We start from the raw sequence: 20,101 nt of genomic DNA on the forward strand, positions 1-20,101 counted from the left end.
TCTGGATGACACTGTGTGCTTACTGTCTCTTTTAAACCCTGTTCTCTGGGAAGACTAAGGAAGCTCTGGGTCTTAACTGTTGCTTTGAAGAATGGCTGGCTGTTATGTTTTGGATAGCTGTGTGTAATTGTGTAGAACAAGGTATTGGTGGCTGAGTAAAGCTAGAGAAGGAATCCAGAAAGAAACAGTCTGTGGGCATGTTTTCCATGCTGCCATGCCGTGGCATTTATAAGGAAACTATGGTGGTGGGGTCAGATCTTATTTTCAGCCTTCAAGTAGGATGTGATGAGCTGTCACTGCACCGAGGATGTGTTAGAGCTGGTCAGCAGCAGCAATAATGAGCTGCAGACATCTCAACTGCAATTTTTTAAAGTGGGGTCTTGCTAGTTAGCAGATTATTTTGTAATAGAAAGTTTTCTAGGTTGCTTGAACACTTTTTACATTTGATTTTATTCTTTGTGCGTGTGTCTGGTATGGTTAGATGTGCAAAAGAATTGCTTCGTTAGCCAATACAAGGGCCCTAAGAAGAAAAACAAACACGCAGACCAAAAACACCTTTGCATAAGTACATTTAGATGTGCAAGCGAAAAAGCAAATAAAGTAACTTACTGGTGGGATAGCTTAATTTGCTTGGGGAAATTGTGAGTGGTACTGGCAAAAGAATGCTGTTGCCATTTCAAAGTGAGTTTCCATAGGGAGAGTTTGCTGACAAACATATTTTGTAGACGAGGCTCCAGGCTGGATCCCCTCCCTTCCCCTTCTTCCCATGGAGTGGCAGAGAGCTGCCCTTTGCTCCCCTGCTGGCAGGAGAGGGCAGCTATTCTGCTTTGTGTGCTTCATCCTCCTGGGAGGAGCATAGATGGGATTTTTCCTGGTGGAAGCTCCTATCAAAGCTTCAGTTGTGCTTCCTGCCATCTGAAGGTCAGTGCTGATAGCAATGTGGAGCTGTCAATGAGCTGGATCTGCAGACGGACGTGGGGGATTATTGCAGTTCAGCTCCAAACAGCAAGTTCTGCTTGTGTCTGTCCCCATGGTGCTGCAGAAGCTGGTGTCACTCCAAAGTGGCTGTGCTCAGTCTGCTTCGCATGTCAGGACGCTGGCCTCACAGCTCATCTGGCCAGACAGACCTGAGAAAGCTGTCTGGCAAAACAACAAGTCATCCTTAGAGGGGAGGGGAAGGTGGGAGGAAGCTGCTACAGTAACATCTACCTTGCTGTAACCCAGCGCATACCCTAGTTTTTTGCTGTTCCTGAGGCGGTTATACACTAGGTTAGCCAGAAGCTTGAAGGCTTGAGGTGGCAATAGAAAGCCTAGAAGGGGCTGGAGCTTTGTTACCCAGACCTGACTTGTGCAGTTTTAAAGACGTTTCATGGCAGCAAGGTGGCCACATCACTCCTGATATCACTTGTTATTAATTTCCAGTTCATCAACCAGGGAAAAGTCTATTCTCTTTTACCATTGTCTCCTCTCTCTCTCTCTCTCTCTCTCTCTCTCTCTCTCTCTGCTTCTTTCCCTCTCCCTTTGTCAGAGGGACTGATACTTCCATGCAAACAGGAAGGGAGGCGAGAGCAGCCCTCTGTGCAGTGTGAATGAACTCCAGTAACCTTGTCTTCTCTCTCCTCCTTCCAGATGCAGGACCACGGGCATCTGGCAGGAGCCGGGGAGGAAACAGAAAGGCACAGCCTGTTTCAGGATCTTACCCACCCTGAAATCAGTCACACATTTACTCTCTTTTCCTCTTGTTCCTTGTGTTGACATGGCACTCTGGTAAGGCAGAAACTGAGGTGAAGACAAGGGCAAACTGAAACCCTCAGCCACTGACAGGCAAGGAATAATGAGAGGCAGGCAAGGAATAATGAGAGACAGGTGAGGGGCAAGGGAGCATCTCCCACTGGATGAGGCATGCAAACAGGAGGGCTGACTTGCAGAAAGATTGCTGTTGGGCTGAGGAGTTCCTCTGCAGAGCTTTCAGGTTCTTGGTTGGGATGGAGTCGGTGCATTCTGTCTTCATCTAATGTACAGTTTGGGAAGCCCTGTTCCCAAAATGAGATCCACAGGCTCTGTAGGAAAGAAATCCTATGCTCTGAAGATCATAAACAAGGGGTGAGTTTGGGCTTTTTTTATGTGGAGCGAAGCAAGAGTACTGTGGGCTGATTCTGCCCTGAATTATTGCATTCTAATTCACTTTGCTAACCAGTTTGTTCAATAGAGAAACTGCTTTGTTGTTCCAGTCCTGTATTCCTTCTCACTTGAAGTAAGGTGGAACTGGTTTGGAATTTCTGTTGCTGCCAATGTTTCTTTATACTAGCATATTCAGTGGGTCAAGAGCATCTAAGTTATATTAGTTACAGATTCAGAAATGTCTGCAGGCCTCTTTGCATTTCTGTTGTAATGTAAGGCCTAATTTTGGAAGGAAAATTATGGAGACTGCCCTCCAGTTTCCTGGAGCACACCTTTAGGGTGTTTTTCTGTAATTGCCTGACTTTCCCTTCCTCCGTTTCCCTCTATTCCTTTTAGGCATACCATCTTTTGGAATAATGCCTTTCATCCTACTGTATGCCATTGTTACACCTTCCTGCTTCTCCTTCCAGTACTCTTTCAACCAAGTGAGACACCCAGCAGATGTCACGCTATGTGTTGAGGCCAGACTAAAGCCAAAGGAAGTTCTTCACAATGACAGCTGGGTGCTGCAGTGAGAACCTGGTAAAGCTCAGGAGTGCACTGGTTCAAAGGGGGAGACGAATGCGGGTGCAAAGGCCATGCCAGCAGTCAATAAAGTCATGGGTAATAATGGAGTTGGTCATCAGCAGGAGTAAAAGCCAAAGTAAAAGGTGTGGGGGGTGCTCTTCTAAAACTCAGAGCTAGAGAGGCAAAGGTGAGAATAAGACCCTTCAGTTGGGGGCAGGAGACCAGGATGGAGCTGCCCATCCCTGAGGAACAGGCTGCACGGCCTGGCTTGACTGGTAGGGCTCTTCTGCATAGTTGGCAGAGGTGGTGACAATTGCAAGGCTCACAGGCCAGGGCTGCACACGTGGGCAGCTGCTGATGGTCAGCTGAGCCTTAGCTCAACAGCAAATGAAGAGAGTCAGGATGCTGTAGCATTTTTGGGACTGACAGTGGCTTGCAAATTCCTTCCAGCAGTTGTCTTTGTGCTTCTGAGAGATCAAAATGGATAATGTGATTTCAAACCGTGTCCCTGCAGTTCTCTGTAGAGAGAAATTTACAGTGGGTGCACAGACCTGGGCTTCGTTCCCTGGGAAATACAAAACAGTTTGTTCAATTCTTTGTACACATACTGTTCAAAATCATTCTTCATGCTTTCCTGTTGCATGGCTGAGCACAACTTGCATTTTGGTGGTGTGTCCCTCCCATTGACAATCTGAAGTTGATTATTTTTCCTCACAAGTTTTAACAGTTTCACATGCAATATTATTTCATTTTCAAAGTGCCGGATTTGCATAATGTTCTTTTTCTGCCCTGAAAGGTACAAGTGTCTCTTTCAGTATCTTCCCAATTGGAAGCTGTTATATGTGTACTTCTGCCCTGCTTACAGATGTACTAGCTGCTCTGCATTTCTTGGGAAAGGTGATGGTGCAGAGGGAAGGAAGAGGAATGAACCAGCATGAGCTGGGAATAACCTTTTGTTTCTCTTGAAACAGCTACAAAGTAGTACCAAGTTCCTTGGGGAGGTTTGAAAATACACTGGCTGCTACACCAGAGGTGGTGTAGGAGGAGCATTATGTCACAAAATACCGGTTACTCCTTATGAAAGGATTGGAACAGTGGTGTCTCCTGAGGGGCCTAGTTCTGTGCTGGTGTTGTAGGGTCCTGAGAAATCTCAGTCTAACAGTGTTTTTTTCTTGGCCACTTAGATCTGCAGCCAGCTTTTGATACCCAAGGTGGCATCACTACTGTGCAAGTTGTGCATTTAGATTTCAGCAGAGACTCTTATGCATGGTTGTGAACCTGGCTTTCAGAGGTAGATTCAGATTGTGTGCTGGCACTTGTATTGCATGGCAGAACACGTTTAGAAGCCAAAATGCCAGATTATATCCCTGATTTAGGTACCTCTGAAAGACAGCCCTTCCTATGTGATCCATTTGTTCACCAACAGCCTGTTAGGCCCATGCACAGAGGCACAGTCCTGTTGACACACAGCTGTGTGATGCATGAGCACAGTCATGCTAACACATGTATACAAATGTGAGGTCTCTTCTGCTTGATGCTGACGTGCTGCAGAGTGCATGCTTGTGATTCATTATGGAACTGAAACATAACCATGTATTGTACCCTGGCAGAAGGCTGTAGGATTTTTGTAATTTACATGACCAGGACTCTGACCAGTAAATCCTGTTTTGAAAGATCCCAGAGGCTTGCACAAGCTTCCTAAAAAGCTACTGAAGGGGATCTGAACATTCAGTATTTGGAGGTAAAGGACCTATTGTGCTGTTCCTCTGATTATTCCTGCACTCTACAGTACAGTTTTTTTTCAGAAATATACGTGGTCTGGTTCCTGATTCTTAAACTTCTCACAGAAAGCGCCAAACAAGAAATACCAGGGAGAGGACAGACGTGTTTAGCAGAAGTGTCACAGTACCTGCATCTGGCTCATTTGGTTTCTTTATGTGCTGTGCTGCCCAATGCCATCTCCTTTACTTGTCCTTGATGAATGTGGGACAGAAATCAGGCATATTCTGTAGCTTTGTGTCATCCTGATGATAGGTCAGAAGAGTGCATGAGTGCTTCACGTGGGCTTGGAAGAGGACTCAGCTGAGGTAACGGGGTGAGATGAGACCGTTGTTGCTGGAGGAAGTGATGAATGTTTCTGGCACTTGGTGTGAGAGCCAGGGCCGCCACCTCTAGTCTCTGTTACCAGTACTTTCTGTTGCAAGAGCACTTGGGACCGTTGGTATCTGAGTTGTTCCATTGTCTCAGAAACAAAAGGGAAAGGGAAGAAATGGAATAGAGTGAAACTGGTGGTGACACATTTTGGACATGTTTAGTGTCTCCTTTGAGACATAGGTGGCAAGGGCTGGCAGAAGATTGTTTCACTTAGCCTTTCATTCATATCTGCTTCCTCACCGGAGCATGTCTGCTGATCAGGTTCCTCTGTTCTAGATGCTGTGTTAGAGAGAAGTAATTGCTTCATCTTTTGTCACTTGGCCAGTCCTGGTTTCTAAAACTGACAGAGTTGAGACAGACGGTGGGAGGCAGCACAGCAGATTATGTCAAGAAGGCAGTGTTTCTTCTTGCAGTTGTAGCTTGCATCACCCTTCTACACTTTTAGTTAAAGTGGTGGTACAAATAGGAAAATGTGAGCCTCTAATAACATGATTATTAGTGTAAAAAGTCGAAGATTTTTAGTAATTTGAAAACAATCCTCATGTATTTCTGTGAAAGTGCACTCTCTGGCCTAGTATACAGCCTCTCACTTGCATGCTTGTGGAGAAAATGCTAGTTTAGATTTCTTAGCACCAGAGTGCTGCTGTTTGGACAGTCTTCCACAGCCTGCAGCTGTTACTGGATCTGCAAAAGTAAAAAATGCTCTGTCTTAGGAGCAGAGAAATCAAGCTTTGCCTCTCTGACCTGTTCTGTTTTGGGGAGGCTGGTGCACAAAGTAGGAACGTGTGGGTTGGTTTTACAGCGTGAAGAAGAGTGGCCAATAGGCCTTACCACTCACAGTGTCCCTGGTGTGCCCACAGATTTATACCCCCCTCCTTGTTGGTAGCTGCAGACTTCTCAGACACTGCCAGGAAGTCTGTAGTCTCTTAGAAACTCCCCTTTGGGCTCCAGATGTCCTGCTGACAGCAAGTTTTGCTCTTGCCATGTCAGTCATGGTTGTGTGAATGACATAGTTTTGAAATCCCATCAGGCTGTACCCTCCTCTTTTGCTTTTCTGAATACATTGCAGTCGTGGCTGGGTTGCAGCAAGACTGGATCACTGAATTGGAGACAGTGGGACCTGAGTCACTCAGTCCCTCAGCTAGGGGATCAAACTCTTCCTTTGAAAAATTACTGCAGTACTGCTGCTGGTGATTCATTCTGCACAATAATTAATGTTTGAGTGAGTCTTCTGAGTGGTTTAAAGGAATGTGCAGTTGCACTGAGGGAGCACACTTAGCTTTCTTGTTTCGTGCTCAAACATGTTCAGAGACGTCTGATACAAGCACTGGTGGGGAGCTTATGTGGGACTAGGAGTACAAGTCAGGTTTGGGTTTGTTTCAGTGATGTTCCTGTCTCTATCTGATGCTCTGTGCCTCTCCACAAGGTTTTCAGTTGCTGCAGGATTTACTGTGGAGACTCTTTAGAGAAGTTGCTTGTGGTAGCCATCTTCCTTTGAGGACTGTGAGTCTCTTTGAATTGGTTGCAAATCACTTCAGCTACATACAGCTAGGTTGTAGTCTCCCACAGTAGCTCTTCTTCCTTTCTCTGGCTTTGAGTTTCATATTTGCTGCCGCTGCTTCTATCCTAGATAGTCTGTTTCTCCGGTGGTTCGGTGGCTGTGTGTACCAGAGGGGAGTGAGCTCCAAATTGCTTATATGGTCTGAGGCTGTTTACAAAGATCACATGATGTGCCCTGTGGTTTTGAACACCTGCATCTATTGTCTGTCACAGTGTAATGGGAGATGGCAGGAGCTCAGCAGCCTTGACAATATGACTGCATTTATACTTGATGACTGTTTCGGAGTACTGGGAGGGGGGCTGGTTTCTGGAAGTACTGCTTTCATCTTTGCCTTTGGCATTCTGAGAAAAGTTGCATGATCTGGTCCAGATACCCAGGAGGGAAGAAGGGACTTGGGACTGTGCTCCTCTGCCTCTTCCCAGCCAGCACTGCAATGTGTGAGGCACCTGCGCACTTGAGGCTTTTGTATCTGGGCCGCTGCACAGCTTTCTGTCACCTCCTGGATTTGTCAGGCAGTGGCAGGCTTCCAGCCCTGAACTCAATCACTCGAGTTAAACTGGTACAGACCTTTAACGTAGTTGCTTTTTAAATCAGTTAATCCCTTTAGCTTGCATTGGTAAATCACTGAGTTAAGATCAACTGATCAAATGCACGTCCAATCAGATTAGAGGTGTTTTCATTAGCAGTTTGCATCAATTTCACTAAGTTTGTGCAATCAAACCAGTAAGGCCTTCTTTGTGCAGGTAGGGCTTTTTGGAAAAAGTGATTTGATTTGATTTCCAGCTTCAGATTCTGTAGTGGCGTTAGTTCTGTATAATAAAGATACTTTTCACTATGGTTTCGAGGTTCCAGAAAAGGGTATCCTCAGCAGGCTGGTGGTGAATCTATTTCCTGAGGGTGGTGTAATGGTCATTTCCCATAAGTATGATGTCAGCTTTCCATTTGTTGCTGTAGGTGAGGGTAGGATTTGTCATCCATGTCTTTGGTACATCACTGATCTTTGGCATAGCTTTTGGCTACTGATATTAACAGAGAAAGCTGATGTTTCGTAGTCTTTGCTAAATGGTACCACAGTTGTCTTATACAATTTTTTTGTGTTCTCTGCAGTACATGCCACAAAACGCAGAGCAGCTGACAGCAATGAGCTGTTTGTTACTGGAAGCTTTAACAAAGGCCACTGGTTGTAAAGTCTGGAATTTCCTTTTTACACACTTGGAGAGGTCAGGGCTGAAGTCCCCTGGTGGTGTTAGCAGTAATGGAGACTTGTCCTGCTTTGATAAATATTTTGACAATAAAAAGACAGTTTTGCACCTGCATGGGCTAATCTTGTACCTTTAGGCATGGTTTGTTAAAATATTGTGTTTCAAGATAATAAATATTGATAAAACAGTTAATTGGCCCTTTTAATAAGGAAACAATCTTGAAGGTTGCTTGCGATGCAGCTTGTTACAGGTTTTGGGAGTGAATAGCTTCAGTAGTTGAACTCTTGCCTCTTTTGCATCTGTTGGTTGTTGTGTTTTTTTTTTTTTTTTCACAGGTACTTCTTTTCTGACTTTCAGCAGCAGAGAGAAAATAAAGACCTTGAAGAAATACGCCCGCAGCCCCTTGCTGGGCAGTAACAATGCTGCAGCGATGACATTATAGCAAGCCTTTCCTGGGCGGCCTCCATGGGTCCCACTCAACTCAGCACACAGGATCATGGGAAGAGGGTGGCAAGTGTATTTGAGATGGAGGAGGAAGGGCTTTCGCTCTTCCCTGGCTCAGAGAACCCCCCTGAGCCTGCAGGTATGGAAGAATTCTTACTAAATCCATGCAAGCTAAAGGCTTTCCATTCTTTCAGCTGCAAGCAAAATTGATACCTGGCAAAATTTTAGGGTGAGTTCTGCTGTGCATGAGGCTCCCAGGGAGAATGCCTAAGAATAGAATCAGTTATTGATAGTTGAAGATGACTGGGTTTATCCAGGTGATAGATGTGTTGAATATTTTGCCTGTTTCACCTTCTGGAGGCTCAGTCTGTAGCAGTAAAGTTGATTTGTTTTTATTATCAAAAGCTGCTGAACAACAAAGCTTTGCTACTAGGCAACAATCCAGCAAGGGTTAGCGATGCAAAGAAATGATAGGTTCTTGCAGATTCATATAATGGAAAGACAGTAGAAATTTCTTCTACACATTTCTTTTTCTGGGATGTATATATCCACAATAATGAAGCTTATTGTGCCACGGTATTTTGAAGCTACATGACATGAAAGAGAGAGGTAGCAGAATCAAACTTAGAGCAACCTGCCATATATAACTGAGGTTAGAAGAGTATCAAGAAATAGAATTGAGATTTTGCAGTTACAGTTGTTGCTGACAGACACAGTTTTCCACTTCCAGACTGTAAGAAGGTAGAGTGTAACATCTCTGGACAGGTAACGGGGAAAAAAACGGAATCACAAGTGCGGTGTCTGGCATAGTGTTAGCAACTTAATGAAAATATGACAAATAAATGTATTTTTTTGAAGAGCGAGGCAATGAGCAATCCCTGATATAAAAAGGAGAGGTGATCTGAACATTGAACTAGGACTCATCAGTGGAATAGAGGCAAAGAGAGTAATTGAATGGTGGAGAGGTATTACTCAATAAAAGTCCTTAAAACAGATTCGAGGACAGGAAAATCAACCAGTTGATAAATGCCTTACAGAAATTGAAGAAAAAAAAAAATTAAATAGGGGATCTACCAAAGAAGGGAGACCCTAGTGAGAGCTAAAGGTGCACAGATGGCATTCACTCTTCATATGTCTCAAATTATTTATCTTATCTTTAACTACAGAAAAGGAGCTACATGACTGAAATGGTTAGTCTTCAAAGATGGAAATTAATTTGCATAGATCAAAGAATAAACCTATCTGTCTCAATAAAACAATCATAGGAATGGTAATCAGACCTCTATGTAATTATTTAAAGACAGCTAAGAAATCCACAAGCTGGGCAGATCCATCTTGTGGAAATAATTGTATTTACTCTGCTGCCCCTCAGAACCATAGGAACATCATTTGAGGCTTCTGCAAAGTTATTGTAACAGTTAATATATATACAATGGCAGACTAGGTAATTTGAAATAACTGTAGGCATTACATAATTTCCTCTTTGTAATAGATTATGTGAAGAGAAATATAGCAGAAAAAGAGAGGGGAATATCAGAGACTTAACCTTTCTGATGACATTTGCCTGCTGTCCCATCTGCAATGAGAAGTGCAGGCCAAAATGAGTGACCTCCAGACCTCTGTAAAGTCAATGGGATTGAAAATCAACACCAAGACACTTAAGACTGTGAAAACCAATATGTAGTGAAGAACACTAATAATAATTTCTGAGACTGACCTAAAACAGTTTGCCATTTCAGGAACTCGAGCAGAACAGTAAGCATAACTGAGAGTACAGATAGCAGTATTAAAACCCTGTGTACAAAAATGAGACATACTGTTGTAACCCTGTAGCTGATCAGGAAATGCCTTGTTCTGCAAACCAATCCCTATGAATTAACTCCGGTGTAAAGGCTTTCCAGGCATATTTAAACATAATCTGGAGATTTATGAAGACATGCTGTTAGTAATCTTTATGAACAGCTGCAGTACAAGAATCTATAATATCTGACATACAGAAAAATATTTGCACTGTGAGCTGTGCAGAAGGACATGTGAGATGTCAATGTGGCTACAATTAAATGGAATAAAAAGAGATATGGCTAATAGGGAAGGAATGCACAAATAACTTCGGCAAGCATTTGGCTGGAATGCTTGAGGTCAGTTGCACTGGAGTAGACCGAAGATGTTTCAGAATGCACATCCAGTGAAAAGATTAAGATCTGTCAGAATGATACAGGAAGAACTGGGAGCTTTTGCACAAGACCATCTGAAAAGTGAGGCAGTAGTGAAGGCTCTGTGTTTCAGATGGAATAACAAGGTTTAGCAAATGAACTATCAGTGTGAGAGTGCTTCAGTTTTAGGAGTGGGGCACACTCTTCTTGAAGAAGAAATGATGGTGTCAGAGTTCCAAAGGTCCACAGCGCTTGCTTGGGCAGTGTGCTGCTTGCACGCCTGTTGCCCCTACCTTCACAAAGTTGCTGTCTTATATTTTGACAGTTTCGCCAGGTGTTACAGGGATTGCCTACTCTCTGCTTTTTGTAGGATCACAGTTTCAGCGCTCGTTTTCTGTCACTATTTGACTGCTGAACCATTTTTCCTTATCCTTGCACATATGGCAGAGAAAATAGAAGAGAATCAGAGTTGAATTCTGAAGACAATTACTTTCTGCACAGTGTTGGATTTCAGCTCAACTTTTTTGCAGCTATTTTGCACATTGGTAACTTAATTGTCACTCCTGATGATGGAAAGTGCAGAAGAATATCTGGCCTGAGTGTGTTTTAGCTCTTTCACTCTGTTCTGGAGGGAAACAAGCATGAAGCTATATCTGCTTATATAGTTGTGCTGTAACTGTTTGGATTATGTCAGTAGTTGGTTTGCAAAAATAGGCTTGCCCAGAAGGGGAGCCTGTGAAATGGAATACTTGATCTTTTCATCCATATGTTTGGGAGACAGTGGGTTTGAGTGAAGATGTGTTGCTGTAAGGAATGGGGCAGTCAGCTGCAAACACCATGCTTCCCTCATATGTGTGGGTTTTCTTTTTTGTTTGTTTCTCCCCCCCCCCACCTTCCTTTTCCTTGGTACTGTTCATTTCGGTAGAAAATCCCCCCCTGAAGCGGAAGAAGGGCCCGGCCCCTAAGATGCTGGGAAACGAAGTGTGCAGCGTGTGTGGGGACAAGGCCTCGGGCTTCCACTACAACGTGCTGAGCTGTGAAGGCTGCAAGGGCTTCTTCCGACGCAGTGTCATCAAGGGTGCACAGTACGTCTGCAAGAACGGTGGCAAGTGTGAAATGGACATGTACATGCGTCGCAAGTGTCAGGAGTGCCGGCTGCGCAAGTGCCAGGAGGCGGGCATGCGGGAGCAGTGTGAGTGCAGAAATGGTGCTGGCAGGAGCACCGTGGCACTGGGACTGGAGATGTGTGGGTGGGTTGGGGGGACAATGGGCACAAGGAAGAGGGGGTCAGCACAAGTGCTTGGGGGTCACACGTGAGCCACGCAGGCTGCCTGCGGAATGTGTGTGGGAAGTCACTGAGAGCTTAGCAGGGGTCATGTGAGGAGAGGTGAGGCTGTTAATGTGCACCCGGTGTGCTGAGAGCCCCAGCCCTGCTGTATTCTTTGAACATGCTATTTTGTAAGGTCTTGTGGGATATGACATCAGAGGAAAGACTCGCAACTAAGATTTACACATTAATCAGTAAACTCAGGCTTCGCTCTGTCTTGTGATCGAGACTGCAAGGTTGGTCACCATGCTCCTTGAACAGGCACTTTCCTTTGCCTCATACAGTGAACTTGTGACAGAGGTAAAGGGCAGTACCACAGTCCTGCAGCTGTGTTTGTACAGACCCAATCTCATTGCTCCCTTTAGTGAACTCTGCTATTTTTCTTACACAAGCCTTAAGGCTGCTTTTTCTGAATATTCAACAATGTTCCTGCTCACATATGAAGAACGGCCCTAATCTGCCAGTGCATCGAGGTTTCTTCCCTTTGCTGGACAAAACTGACTGAATAGATGCTCGCTTAATGTTAAATCTGTGTGAAGTCTCCTTTCCTGACATCCAGCACCCAGGACAGTGAGGAACAGAAGGTATTTTGGAAACATCTCCACTGAGCTGCACCAAGGAAACATGCTGTTCAGTTTTTTCAACATGATACATGGCACACCTAATATATGTAATCAGTATCTTTGTCATGCTGGTTTGTATCAGCATTGTGTGTGCTGTCTTTGCCCCATTTCCCCCTGCTCCTGGGACTACAAAACAGATGTATTTGAAAAGCTGTGTAGCAAAGCTACCTGTCCACATTGCTACTCTTTTGTTGCAGGTAAATGCTGGAGAGCCTCATTGTGTTTCTGCATCTACTCATTGTCTTAAGTTGAATCCCCACTGCAAATTTGCCTTGTTAATCTTGACAGAAATTGAGACATTTTTCCTCCAGCTGTTTCACTTGGAAGGTCATTCCATAACTTTCCTCTACTAATTGTAGGAAACATTCTTCTAATTCCCAGACTGAAGTTATTCATAGCCAGTTTGTTGTTCTTAAGCCACTGTGAACCATGAGGTTAAATAAATAATTCCTTCATGGCAAACCAACTAACTTAGATTGCTTTGAATTTAGCATGGTATAGAAGATTGCCCATAGGCAGTTTTCAGGATTTGGCAGCGTCTGGTAACTTGTTACACTGCTATAAATTCTTTGTGCATCTGTGTTCCAAGAGTAGAGACTGAAATTGCTTGGATCAGTTACTCCTCTCCTTAATCTAACACTGTGACTAACATTCTCTAGTCTTACAGATACCCCTTAATTTAGTAATTATTGAATGTCTTTGCTGTTAGAATTGTAATTTTTGTGTGTGTGCACCTGAGCACGCATCTTCCCTGTTGGAAGTCAGGGATAAGTTTACCCGCAGCTTCAAAGTCCTGTGTTCTTTGTCGTTCCCTCAAGTCCTGTGGACTGTCCATTTCAGAATGCTTTCACAGTAGTTTTCCATTTCTTGTCTTCTTGTTTAATGTGATTCTTTTGAAAAGAGCAAGTATGTACTTGCTCAGCTGTGGAGCTGCCTTCCCATGCAGCAGCCATGTTTCCTTGTTATCCGTGCATAAAACATGGCCAAAGAAGCTTTCATCACTCTTTAAATCTTGTTTGTGAAGTCAAGGTTTACTTTCTTAAACTTTGTTCCTGAAGATATGGTTTCTTTCCAGTCCCTTTTCTGCTCTTTGTTTATTCATCACTAACTCATAGGGTGATTCTCTTGAAGATAATACTTGAATCCAGGTATGTTTGGTGGTTTCCTTTTTTTGAATGCAGCTTGCGGAGAGTTTTGGCAGCTTTGACTTCAAAAAAACAACAAACCTCTACATTGAAATCAGTGAATTCTTCAGTTAACATAGTTACAGGCTCTTAACAGGTTTTTGTCTGTAAATTAGCTGATAAGCAGTTGGTCCAATCATATTTTTCACAACACAGACCTTTGAGTTGTTTTATTCCGTACAACAGTACATCTAAATGACATATTCTGTGATTTCGTGACTGAAGAAGACTTCTAGCCCTACTCCTGAAGGTCTTGTAGTCCTCTGTACATTTTATACAAAGTTTTTCTTTTGTTACTCACCTTGTGGTGTGTTAGTACTCCACAGTCTGCTGCAGATGGGCTGTGTAGAGAATTGTCCTTTCACTCTGTACTGACCTCTCAAGAGGAACATGAAATGACAGAAGCTGTTAATTTAGCAACATCAGAAAAAGATACAACAAATATAAAACACAATGGACATGCCATGGCATGTGAAGAGAGCACCTGTTGGAATGTTATGACATTTTGGGAAATTGCTCAATGGGGAAAGTTGCTGTCGTCTTTCTGAGATCTGCAGTGCATCATGAAGGGAGCATCTGTCCTTTGTGAACAATTTGTATGTCAGTGTGATTAAAAGAAAGGCAATGGAACAACTTAAGTGGGGAAAAGAGGAAGAAACAAATGATAAGTATCACTGTGTGTGTTGGTGTACACGCTGATATACTACATACAGGCAGCTGTGATCTCTGCTTCTCCATCCACAGCATGTTGCCCTGTGTTTAGTTGTGGTTTCCAGTGTGCTCCTGTGCTATGATTGATCTCTGGCTATTCCTGCTTTAGATGTTTTGTCTGAAGAACAGATCCGACTGAAAAAACTGAAGAAGCAGGAAGATGATCAGGCTCGGACAGTTGTGGTGCGTCCAAACCCTCCAAATCCGCCAAGCCCTTCCCATGAACTGACGCCTGAACAGTTGAGCATGATAGAAAAGCTTGTGGCCGCTCAGCAGCAGTGCAACCAGCGCTCATTCACAGACAGGCTCAAAGTGACGGTAAAAACTCTACCACTGTACCCAAAATAAAAAAAAAGTGGAGTTTGGGGAGCCAAGGTTGTGGGTAAATTATTTGGGAGAGCGAGAGATACTTTAGGCGTTACATCTGTGGGTTGAAGTTATGTAAAGAATAGCAAAAGATGATGTTCCAATGTATCTCATTTTCTTTCTGTTCACTTAATCTTCTCATCTTTCTGCCCTGGCTCCATCTTCCACATATAAATGCTGTCTCATCCCATTCCTACAGCCGTGGCCCCAAGTTCCTGACCCTAATAACCGTGAAGCAAGGCAGCAGCGTTTTGCTCACTTTACAGAACTTGCAATTATTTCTGTGCAAGAGATTGTGGACTTTGCCAAGCAACTGCCTGGCTTCCTGGAGCTCACCAGGGAAGATCAGATTGCTTTATTGAAGACATCTACCATAGAGGTGAGAGTTTTGTTCCACCACAACATGTAGTAGCAGAGATGAAAGAATTTGGAGTACCTACCCAGAGAACAGGTTTTGGGATGGCAGGCTGAAGGACCTTAGCTATGGGACTATTACTGCAGCGCCAGGCTGTACTGGCAAAGGGCTGTGGAGGAGAATGAGGCAAGAGCCTTGGTAGTGGCAAGCAGGTATTTCTGCCTTCCCAGAAGCCAGCACTGCAATGGATGCAGCAGAATTTACCTTGAAATTTTTAAGCTCTCTGAGAGAAACTGCTTGGGTCGTTTTTGTTTGGGGTTTTTGGGGTGTGTGGTATGTATGCGTTTTGTTTGGTTTTGTGTTTTCAGAGATGCTCTAACACTCAGCAAATTATCAATGTTGTAATGTTCTTTCCTGTTTTCAAATCAAGTATATCTATTTCTGGTTTCAGGTGATGTTGTTGGAGACATCTCGGCGCTACAATCCAGAGATTGAGAGCATCACCTTTCTTAAGGATCTGAGCTATAATCGGGATGACTTCGCCAAAGCAGGTGGTGCCTTAGACAGGTGTTTCTTCCTTCCCTGTGTCCTTTCATCTTTTTCCTTTTCATTGTGGGCTGCTACACATCGTATGTGGGGCCTTAAAGGTAAAGTCAGCTGAGAAGTTTAGAACACGACCAGACTGGACCAGACCAATAGCCCTACAAACTTTTTCTTTTTTCTTTTAACATATGATACTAGCTCAGTTCATTTTTCTTTTTGGGGGGTGGAGGGGGAGGGGTGTGAACTTGCTTTGGAAAATTTGAACTCTTACAGCATGAAAATCTTGCTGTAAGTGCACTTAGGGCTAGTAGCTGGTGTCAACTTCCTTGCTGGTATCAGATCACAACAAATCAAAGCCCAGTCTTCTCTCCTTTGCAAGTGTATCACTTGCTGATCTAGATGCATGCTCTGAGTGATGGCATTAGTGTGATTACATTGCAGTTGATATGAAGTCTGTACTACGCACTGAAGATCACTGCAGAGTGCTTTAGACGTGTTATCAGCTCAGTATATGATGGTCTGTGGTGAAGTGATTTCTGAAGTCTCTTTTTCCAGGAGCAATGAGTAGCTGTAATCTCAGATGAAGTAACAGGAAGTATGTAGCTTCAGCAGTTCTGAAAATAAGACTTTGGCTGCCCTTCATGTGATTTTTTTTTTTTTTTTTTGATACTTTTTGTTTGTTTTTAAATTCCTTGGGTAGCTAGGTAGCTATTTAACCATTTATACTTGAGGTGGCTTTTATATAAAACTTTTCCCTTTGCTCTTCCTGATAGCCTTTTATTAGGAAGGCAAAAAGCAGGTAGCCAGAAGGATTCCCTCCATCTTGTTCATGTTTCTCTGATGCAGTTGTACTGTAGGAAATTAGAGACTTGGATGCTATTTTGGGGAAAAGGCCTAGAGTTTTCAACACGATTGTATGACACATAGCACAAAGAGACCTGATTGGACAGTGCTGTGGGGCATTTAAGGCTCTAAGAAAACCCAGAAATAGCATAATTTTACACTTAGAGACCAACTCCTCAGCCACTGTTGTTGGTGCTCACCAGCAGTGGTGGGATGTAAAAGGGAGGTTTCAGTCACACTTGAAACATAATGTAAAGGGTTTTCCCTGCCTGTCTTCCCTGCTCTCTGGTGTACTGCAGTGGATTTCTGGCAGCTTACTCTGTGAGAGAGAGGAGACCGTTGTCACTGGCTCACCTTGTTCTCTTCTGTTCATTGCAGGTCTGCAGTTTGAATTCATTAACCCCATCTTTGAATTCTCAAAGGGAATGAATGAGCTACAGCTCAATGATGCTGAATATGCACTTTTAATCGCCATCAACATTTTCTCTGCAGGTAAACATCCAGGGAGATCTGAAGAGCTGCAGCAGTCAGTCAGAGGGCAAAGAAAGTAGAATTAAAGAAGGTCACAAGCTGAAAAGGAGTAATAGAAAGTGTATAGGGTCTAGTGACAAAGTATTACTACTTCTGCTTGGGGTATTCACTATATTCTGAATTTCGTAGTGCTGCCTCCAGAGCAAATCAGATTTCCCACTACTGGAAAGGTATATAGAAAAAATAGCCAGTATTTACCTTCCTCATTTAGCAATCGCTATTTTCCCATCCCCTTCACGTACTTGGCACTTCCCTGGTGTGATGTGGGTCACGCAGCACGTGTGACATCTAGTGGTCAAGTGAAGATCCTCTGGAGGTGACACTGGTATGGCTCTGGGCCAGGACAGAGCTTTGCAAAGAAACCACCTCTACTCTCTACTTCTGTTTCTGTCTTGTGACCTGAAAGGTTTGTTGGTTTTTGTTTTGTTTTGTTTTCTTTGTTCCTGTTTTCTAACTGGCTCAACTGCTGGAGAGACTTTCCTGTTCCCTCCTGAATGGGCAGCTTCTTATCTTCACTGGGACAGGAAAGTGAGACCAAACACATTAGGTAGTGCTGTTTGGTCTCTCTAACCTTCCACGTCTATAGGAGTCTGATCAGACTCCCCGTGTGCAGTAGACATGACTGAGAAAGAGCAGTTACAGAAAACTGATGTAGTTGCTGCAGTCACGGGTGACTCCCAGCTGTGCTGGGTGAATGCTAGATGAGGTTTTGGGCAGAGACCATACTGAGGGACCGGGGTGAGGCAGGGATGCCAACTCCAGTGAAGCTGCCTGTGGCAATCTGCTCACTTCTAACCTGCTTTCTGGCAGACCGACCGAATGTGCAGGACCAGTCCCTGGTGGAAAGGCTGCAGCACACCTATGTGGAAGCTCTTCATTCTTATATTTGCATCAACAGACCAAATGTAAGTGCCTGACCAGAACATCCCCAGCGATGATGCAAACTAATTTTGTGTTTGTGCAGGCACAGTTCCTGCAATACTGTTTGTAACAGGTCTCTTGCTGCCTATACTGTCGTGTTCTTCCCTTCTGTGGCTGTTTGGCAACTGCTGTAAATGCAGGATTTGTGAGCTGTCACAGCCTGCTGTCCTGTTCCATAGTTTAGCCAGCACGGAAAGCCTGGAGTCTTGGACATAGTTTAGTATTTGTGTTCTTCCATGATTCCGGACAATGCTGGGTTTGAGAGAAATCAGGATTGTGGTTACAGCGCATCATCCGGTGCGGTAAGTTGTTTGGGTTTTTTGAAGTTTTAGCGCAAATTTAGTAACAGCTGTCTGTTTGTCTGACCCTGCAGGACCGCCTGATGTTTCCACGGATGTTAATGAAGCTGGTCAGTCTTCGGACGCTAAGTAGTGTCCATTCTGAACAGGTGTTTGCCCTTCGGCTGCAGGACAAGAAACTCCCTCCCCTGCTCTCAGAAATCTGGGATGTGCATGAGTGACCGCATGTTCCCAGGGCACTGACGTGCTGACATAATGCCATCTCCCAGCCTTCGCTAACGAGAAGCCAGCCTCCCCTCTCCAAAGCACTGAACTCTGGACTAGGCAGTGCAGGGAGTGATGAGCCTGGGGTTTCAATGTTGTCATGAGATGATGCAGAAGGCAGCTGGGTAGATCAGATGGGGGGTTGGTTTCGATGTAGTGCTCATACCCCAAAGGAATAACGTGAAACATCAGAAAACAGTAGAAATGAAGACCTTCCCCCCCACCCCTTCCTCTTTCTTCAGAGTCTTTCTTTTCTCTAAGCGTGTCCTGAGGGTTTGCCCATTGATCCTCTCCTCTCGTGTTGATTATGAAAATGAATTTGCAGGAACTTGCCAAACCCTCTCTATTGAGAGTAACCCAGCTCAAAAGGTTTCTGCAGGGTCCCCAGTGTACCTGGATCTGAGGAGCTCAGGGAAGTCAATGTGGATGTTCTGGGGATTTCACTGGGTTTCCTATAAATAAAATCTCTTCTATCTGCTGCCCTTTACAACGATTCCAAGAGAAGTAGCTGGTATTTCTTCATTATGAGACTTCATCTCTAGAGCTGCCCTTTCATTCTGGCCCTCCTTTGGAGAAAGGATTCCTCTAATGTGTAGTGACCTTTGTCTAACAGGGAGGTCCCCTGGGTAGGGAACATTTGTACATCAGAAAGAGGTCAGGCATAAATTAGTGGATTTTAAAATGTAATACATTGCAATTGTATCTCGTGGTTCTCAGCCAGTTCACTTTACCTTTGATGTGCTAGCAGCTGGAAAACTGTAGTTCAAAATGAATCAGGGCATAGATTTTTATCTTTAGGGGTGGAATAGAAAGATAGGTGGGAAGGACTGTTACCTAGGCTAGGTAGGTGTGGTGGAAGGATCTCAAAAACATCCAAGAATTTGGAGCATGTGGCATGTGTTCCAAGGTGGGTGTGAAGATGTATTGGCCAAGGAGAGGACACATTGCATTTAATGAAATAGGTGGGCATTGTGTAAGCTTTGGGCTGCACAACTCTCAGATCATGTGCTGTGGGAATATTGGGTGTAACCAGATCCCCTTGCATCTTCTTCCTTTTGCCAAAGTCTTTCCAAGGTACTTGCTCAAGGTTTTAGTGATGGTCATGGGAGGTCACGGAGGTCCCTCCTGTATGAGGAAAGCCTACTGCTTTAGAAGGACACTTGGGTCTTGTATCCTTTCTTCACTTTGGGCACTGTGAGATCCACACTGGATTTATGCCCCAAGTTCTTAAGTATCCACATTCGTAAGTATTCTAGGATTTACAGCAATATTTTGTCTGACAGAATATACTGTTGTAAAACATGTTCCTTATTTTCCAAGAAACAACATCTTATGGCTGATCTTGGAGATGTAACCTTAAGGATCCTGGTAGCTTGGTCTCATGAGTCTTCTCTGTCGTAGGGGTCTATGTTTGCTTGCCCGGTGAGCATCCCAAGAGTCTAGGTTCACATGGCTCTTTTTTTTTTTTTTGGCTGTGTATCTGAGCGCTCTGCCCGTGGTGAGGGTATCGTGTCCATTTTGCACTTGAGGTTGGTCCCCTGCCACTGGCCTTCACTCTGCACCTTTGTAAAGCACTTGTAACAATCTGTAAAATAATCTGTTGTTTTTTATAACTCATTGCAATTGCAAAAATTCTTGTTTAAATCTGTATTTTTAACTAATCTGTTTGAGAAATGTTAATGTTTATATAAAAGAATAAAGCCTAATACAGGATTTTTATGTTCTCTGTGCTGTCATTAGACTGGAGGAGGGTGTACTAAGTCCTTAATATAACAAGCTCAAAGCTGATACGAAAGTGACTGTATAGGCTGGGGAGAAGCAAGAAGTGGTGAAAAAGAAATAGCAGCGCAACCACAGGCAGTTTCTTTGGGTCTAGTATGAGGTTTTTAGCTTGGTATGCACCTTGCTCTGTGCCAGAGCTGGCAAAGAGGT

At 43.9% G+C, this 20,101-nt stretch overlaps 1 protein-coding gene across 4 annotated transcripts in view; it reads left to right on the forward strand.

Moving 5' to 3' along the window:
• Nucleotides 1-19,882, forward strand: part of NR1H3 (nuclear receptor subfamily 1 group H member 3) — a 30,116-nt gene extending 10,234 nt beyond the window's left edge. For all 4 annotated transcript variants that reach the window (XM_065065976.1, XM_065065977.1, XM_065065978.1 and 1 more), the window contains exons 2-9: nt 7,941-8,188; nt 11,128-11,394; nt 14,157-14,365; nt 14,613-14,792; nt 15,220-15,319; nt 16,533-16,646; nt 17,496-17,590; nt 17,980-19,882. In XM_065065976.1, the coding sequence (XP_064922048.1) occupies nt 8,071-8,188; nt 11,128-11,394; nt 14,157-14,365; nt 14,613-14,792; nt 15,220-15,319; nt 16,533-16,646; nt 17,496-17,590; nt 17,980-18,126 (1,230 nt within the window). In that variant the 5' untranslated portion in view covers nt 7,941-8,070 and the 3' untranslated portion in view covers nt 18,127-19,882. The remainder of the gene's footprint in view (nt 1-7,940; nt 8,189-11,127; nt 11,395-14,156; nt 14,366-14,612; nt 14,793-15,219; nt 15,320-16,532; nt 16,647-17,495; nt 17,591-17,979) is intronic.
• Nucleotides 19,883-20,101: the final 219 nt, after the last annotated feature.

The sequence above is a fragment of the Columba livia genome, chromosome 5, assembly GCF_036013475.1.
Source record: "Columba livia isolate bColLiv1 breed racing homer chromosome 5, bColLiv1.pat.W.v2, whole genome shotgun sequence".
Taxonomy (NCBI): domain Eukaryota; kingdom Metazoa; phylum Chordata; class Aves; order Columbiformes; family Columbidae; genus Columba; species Columba livia.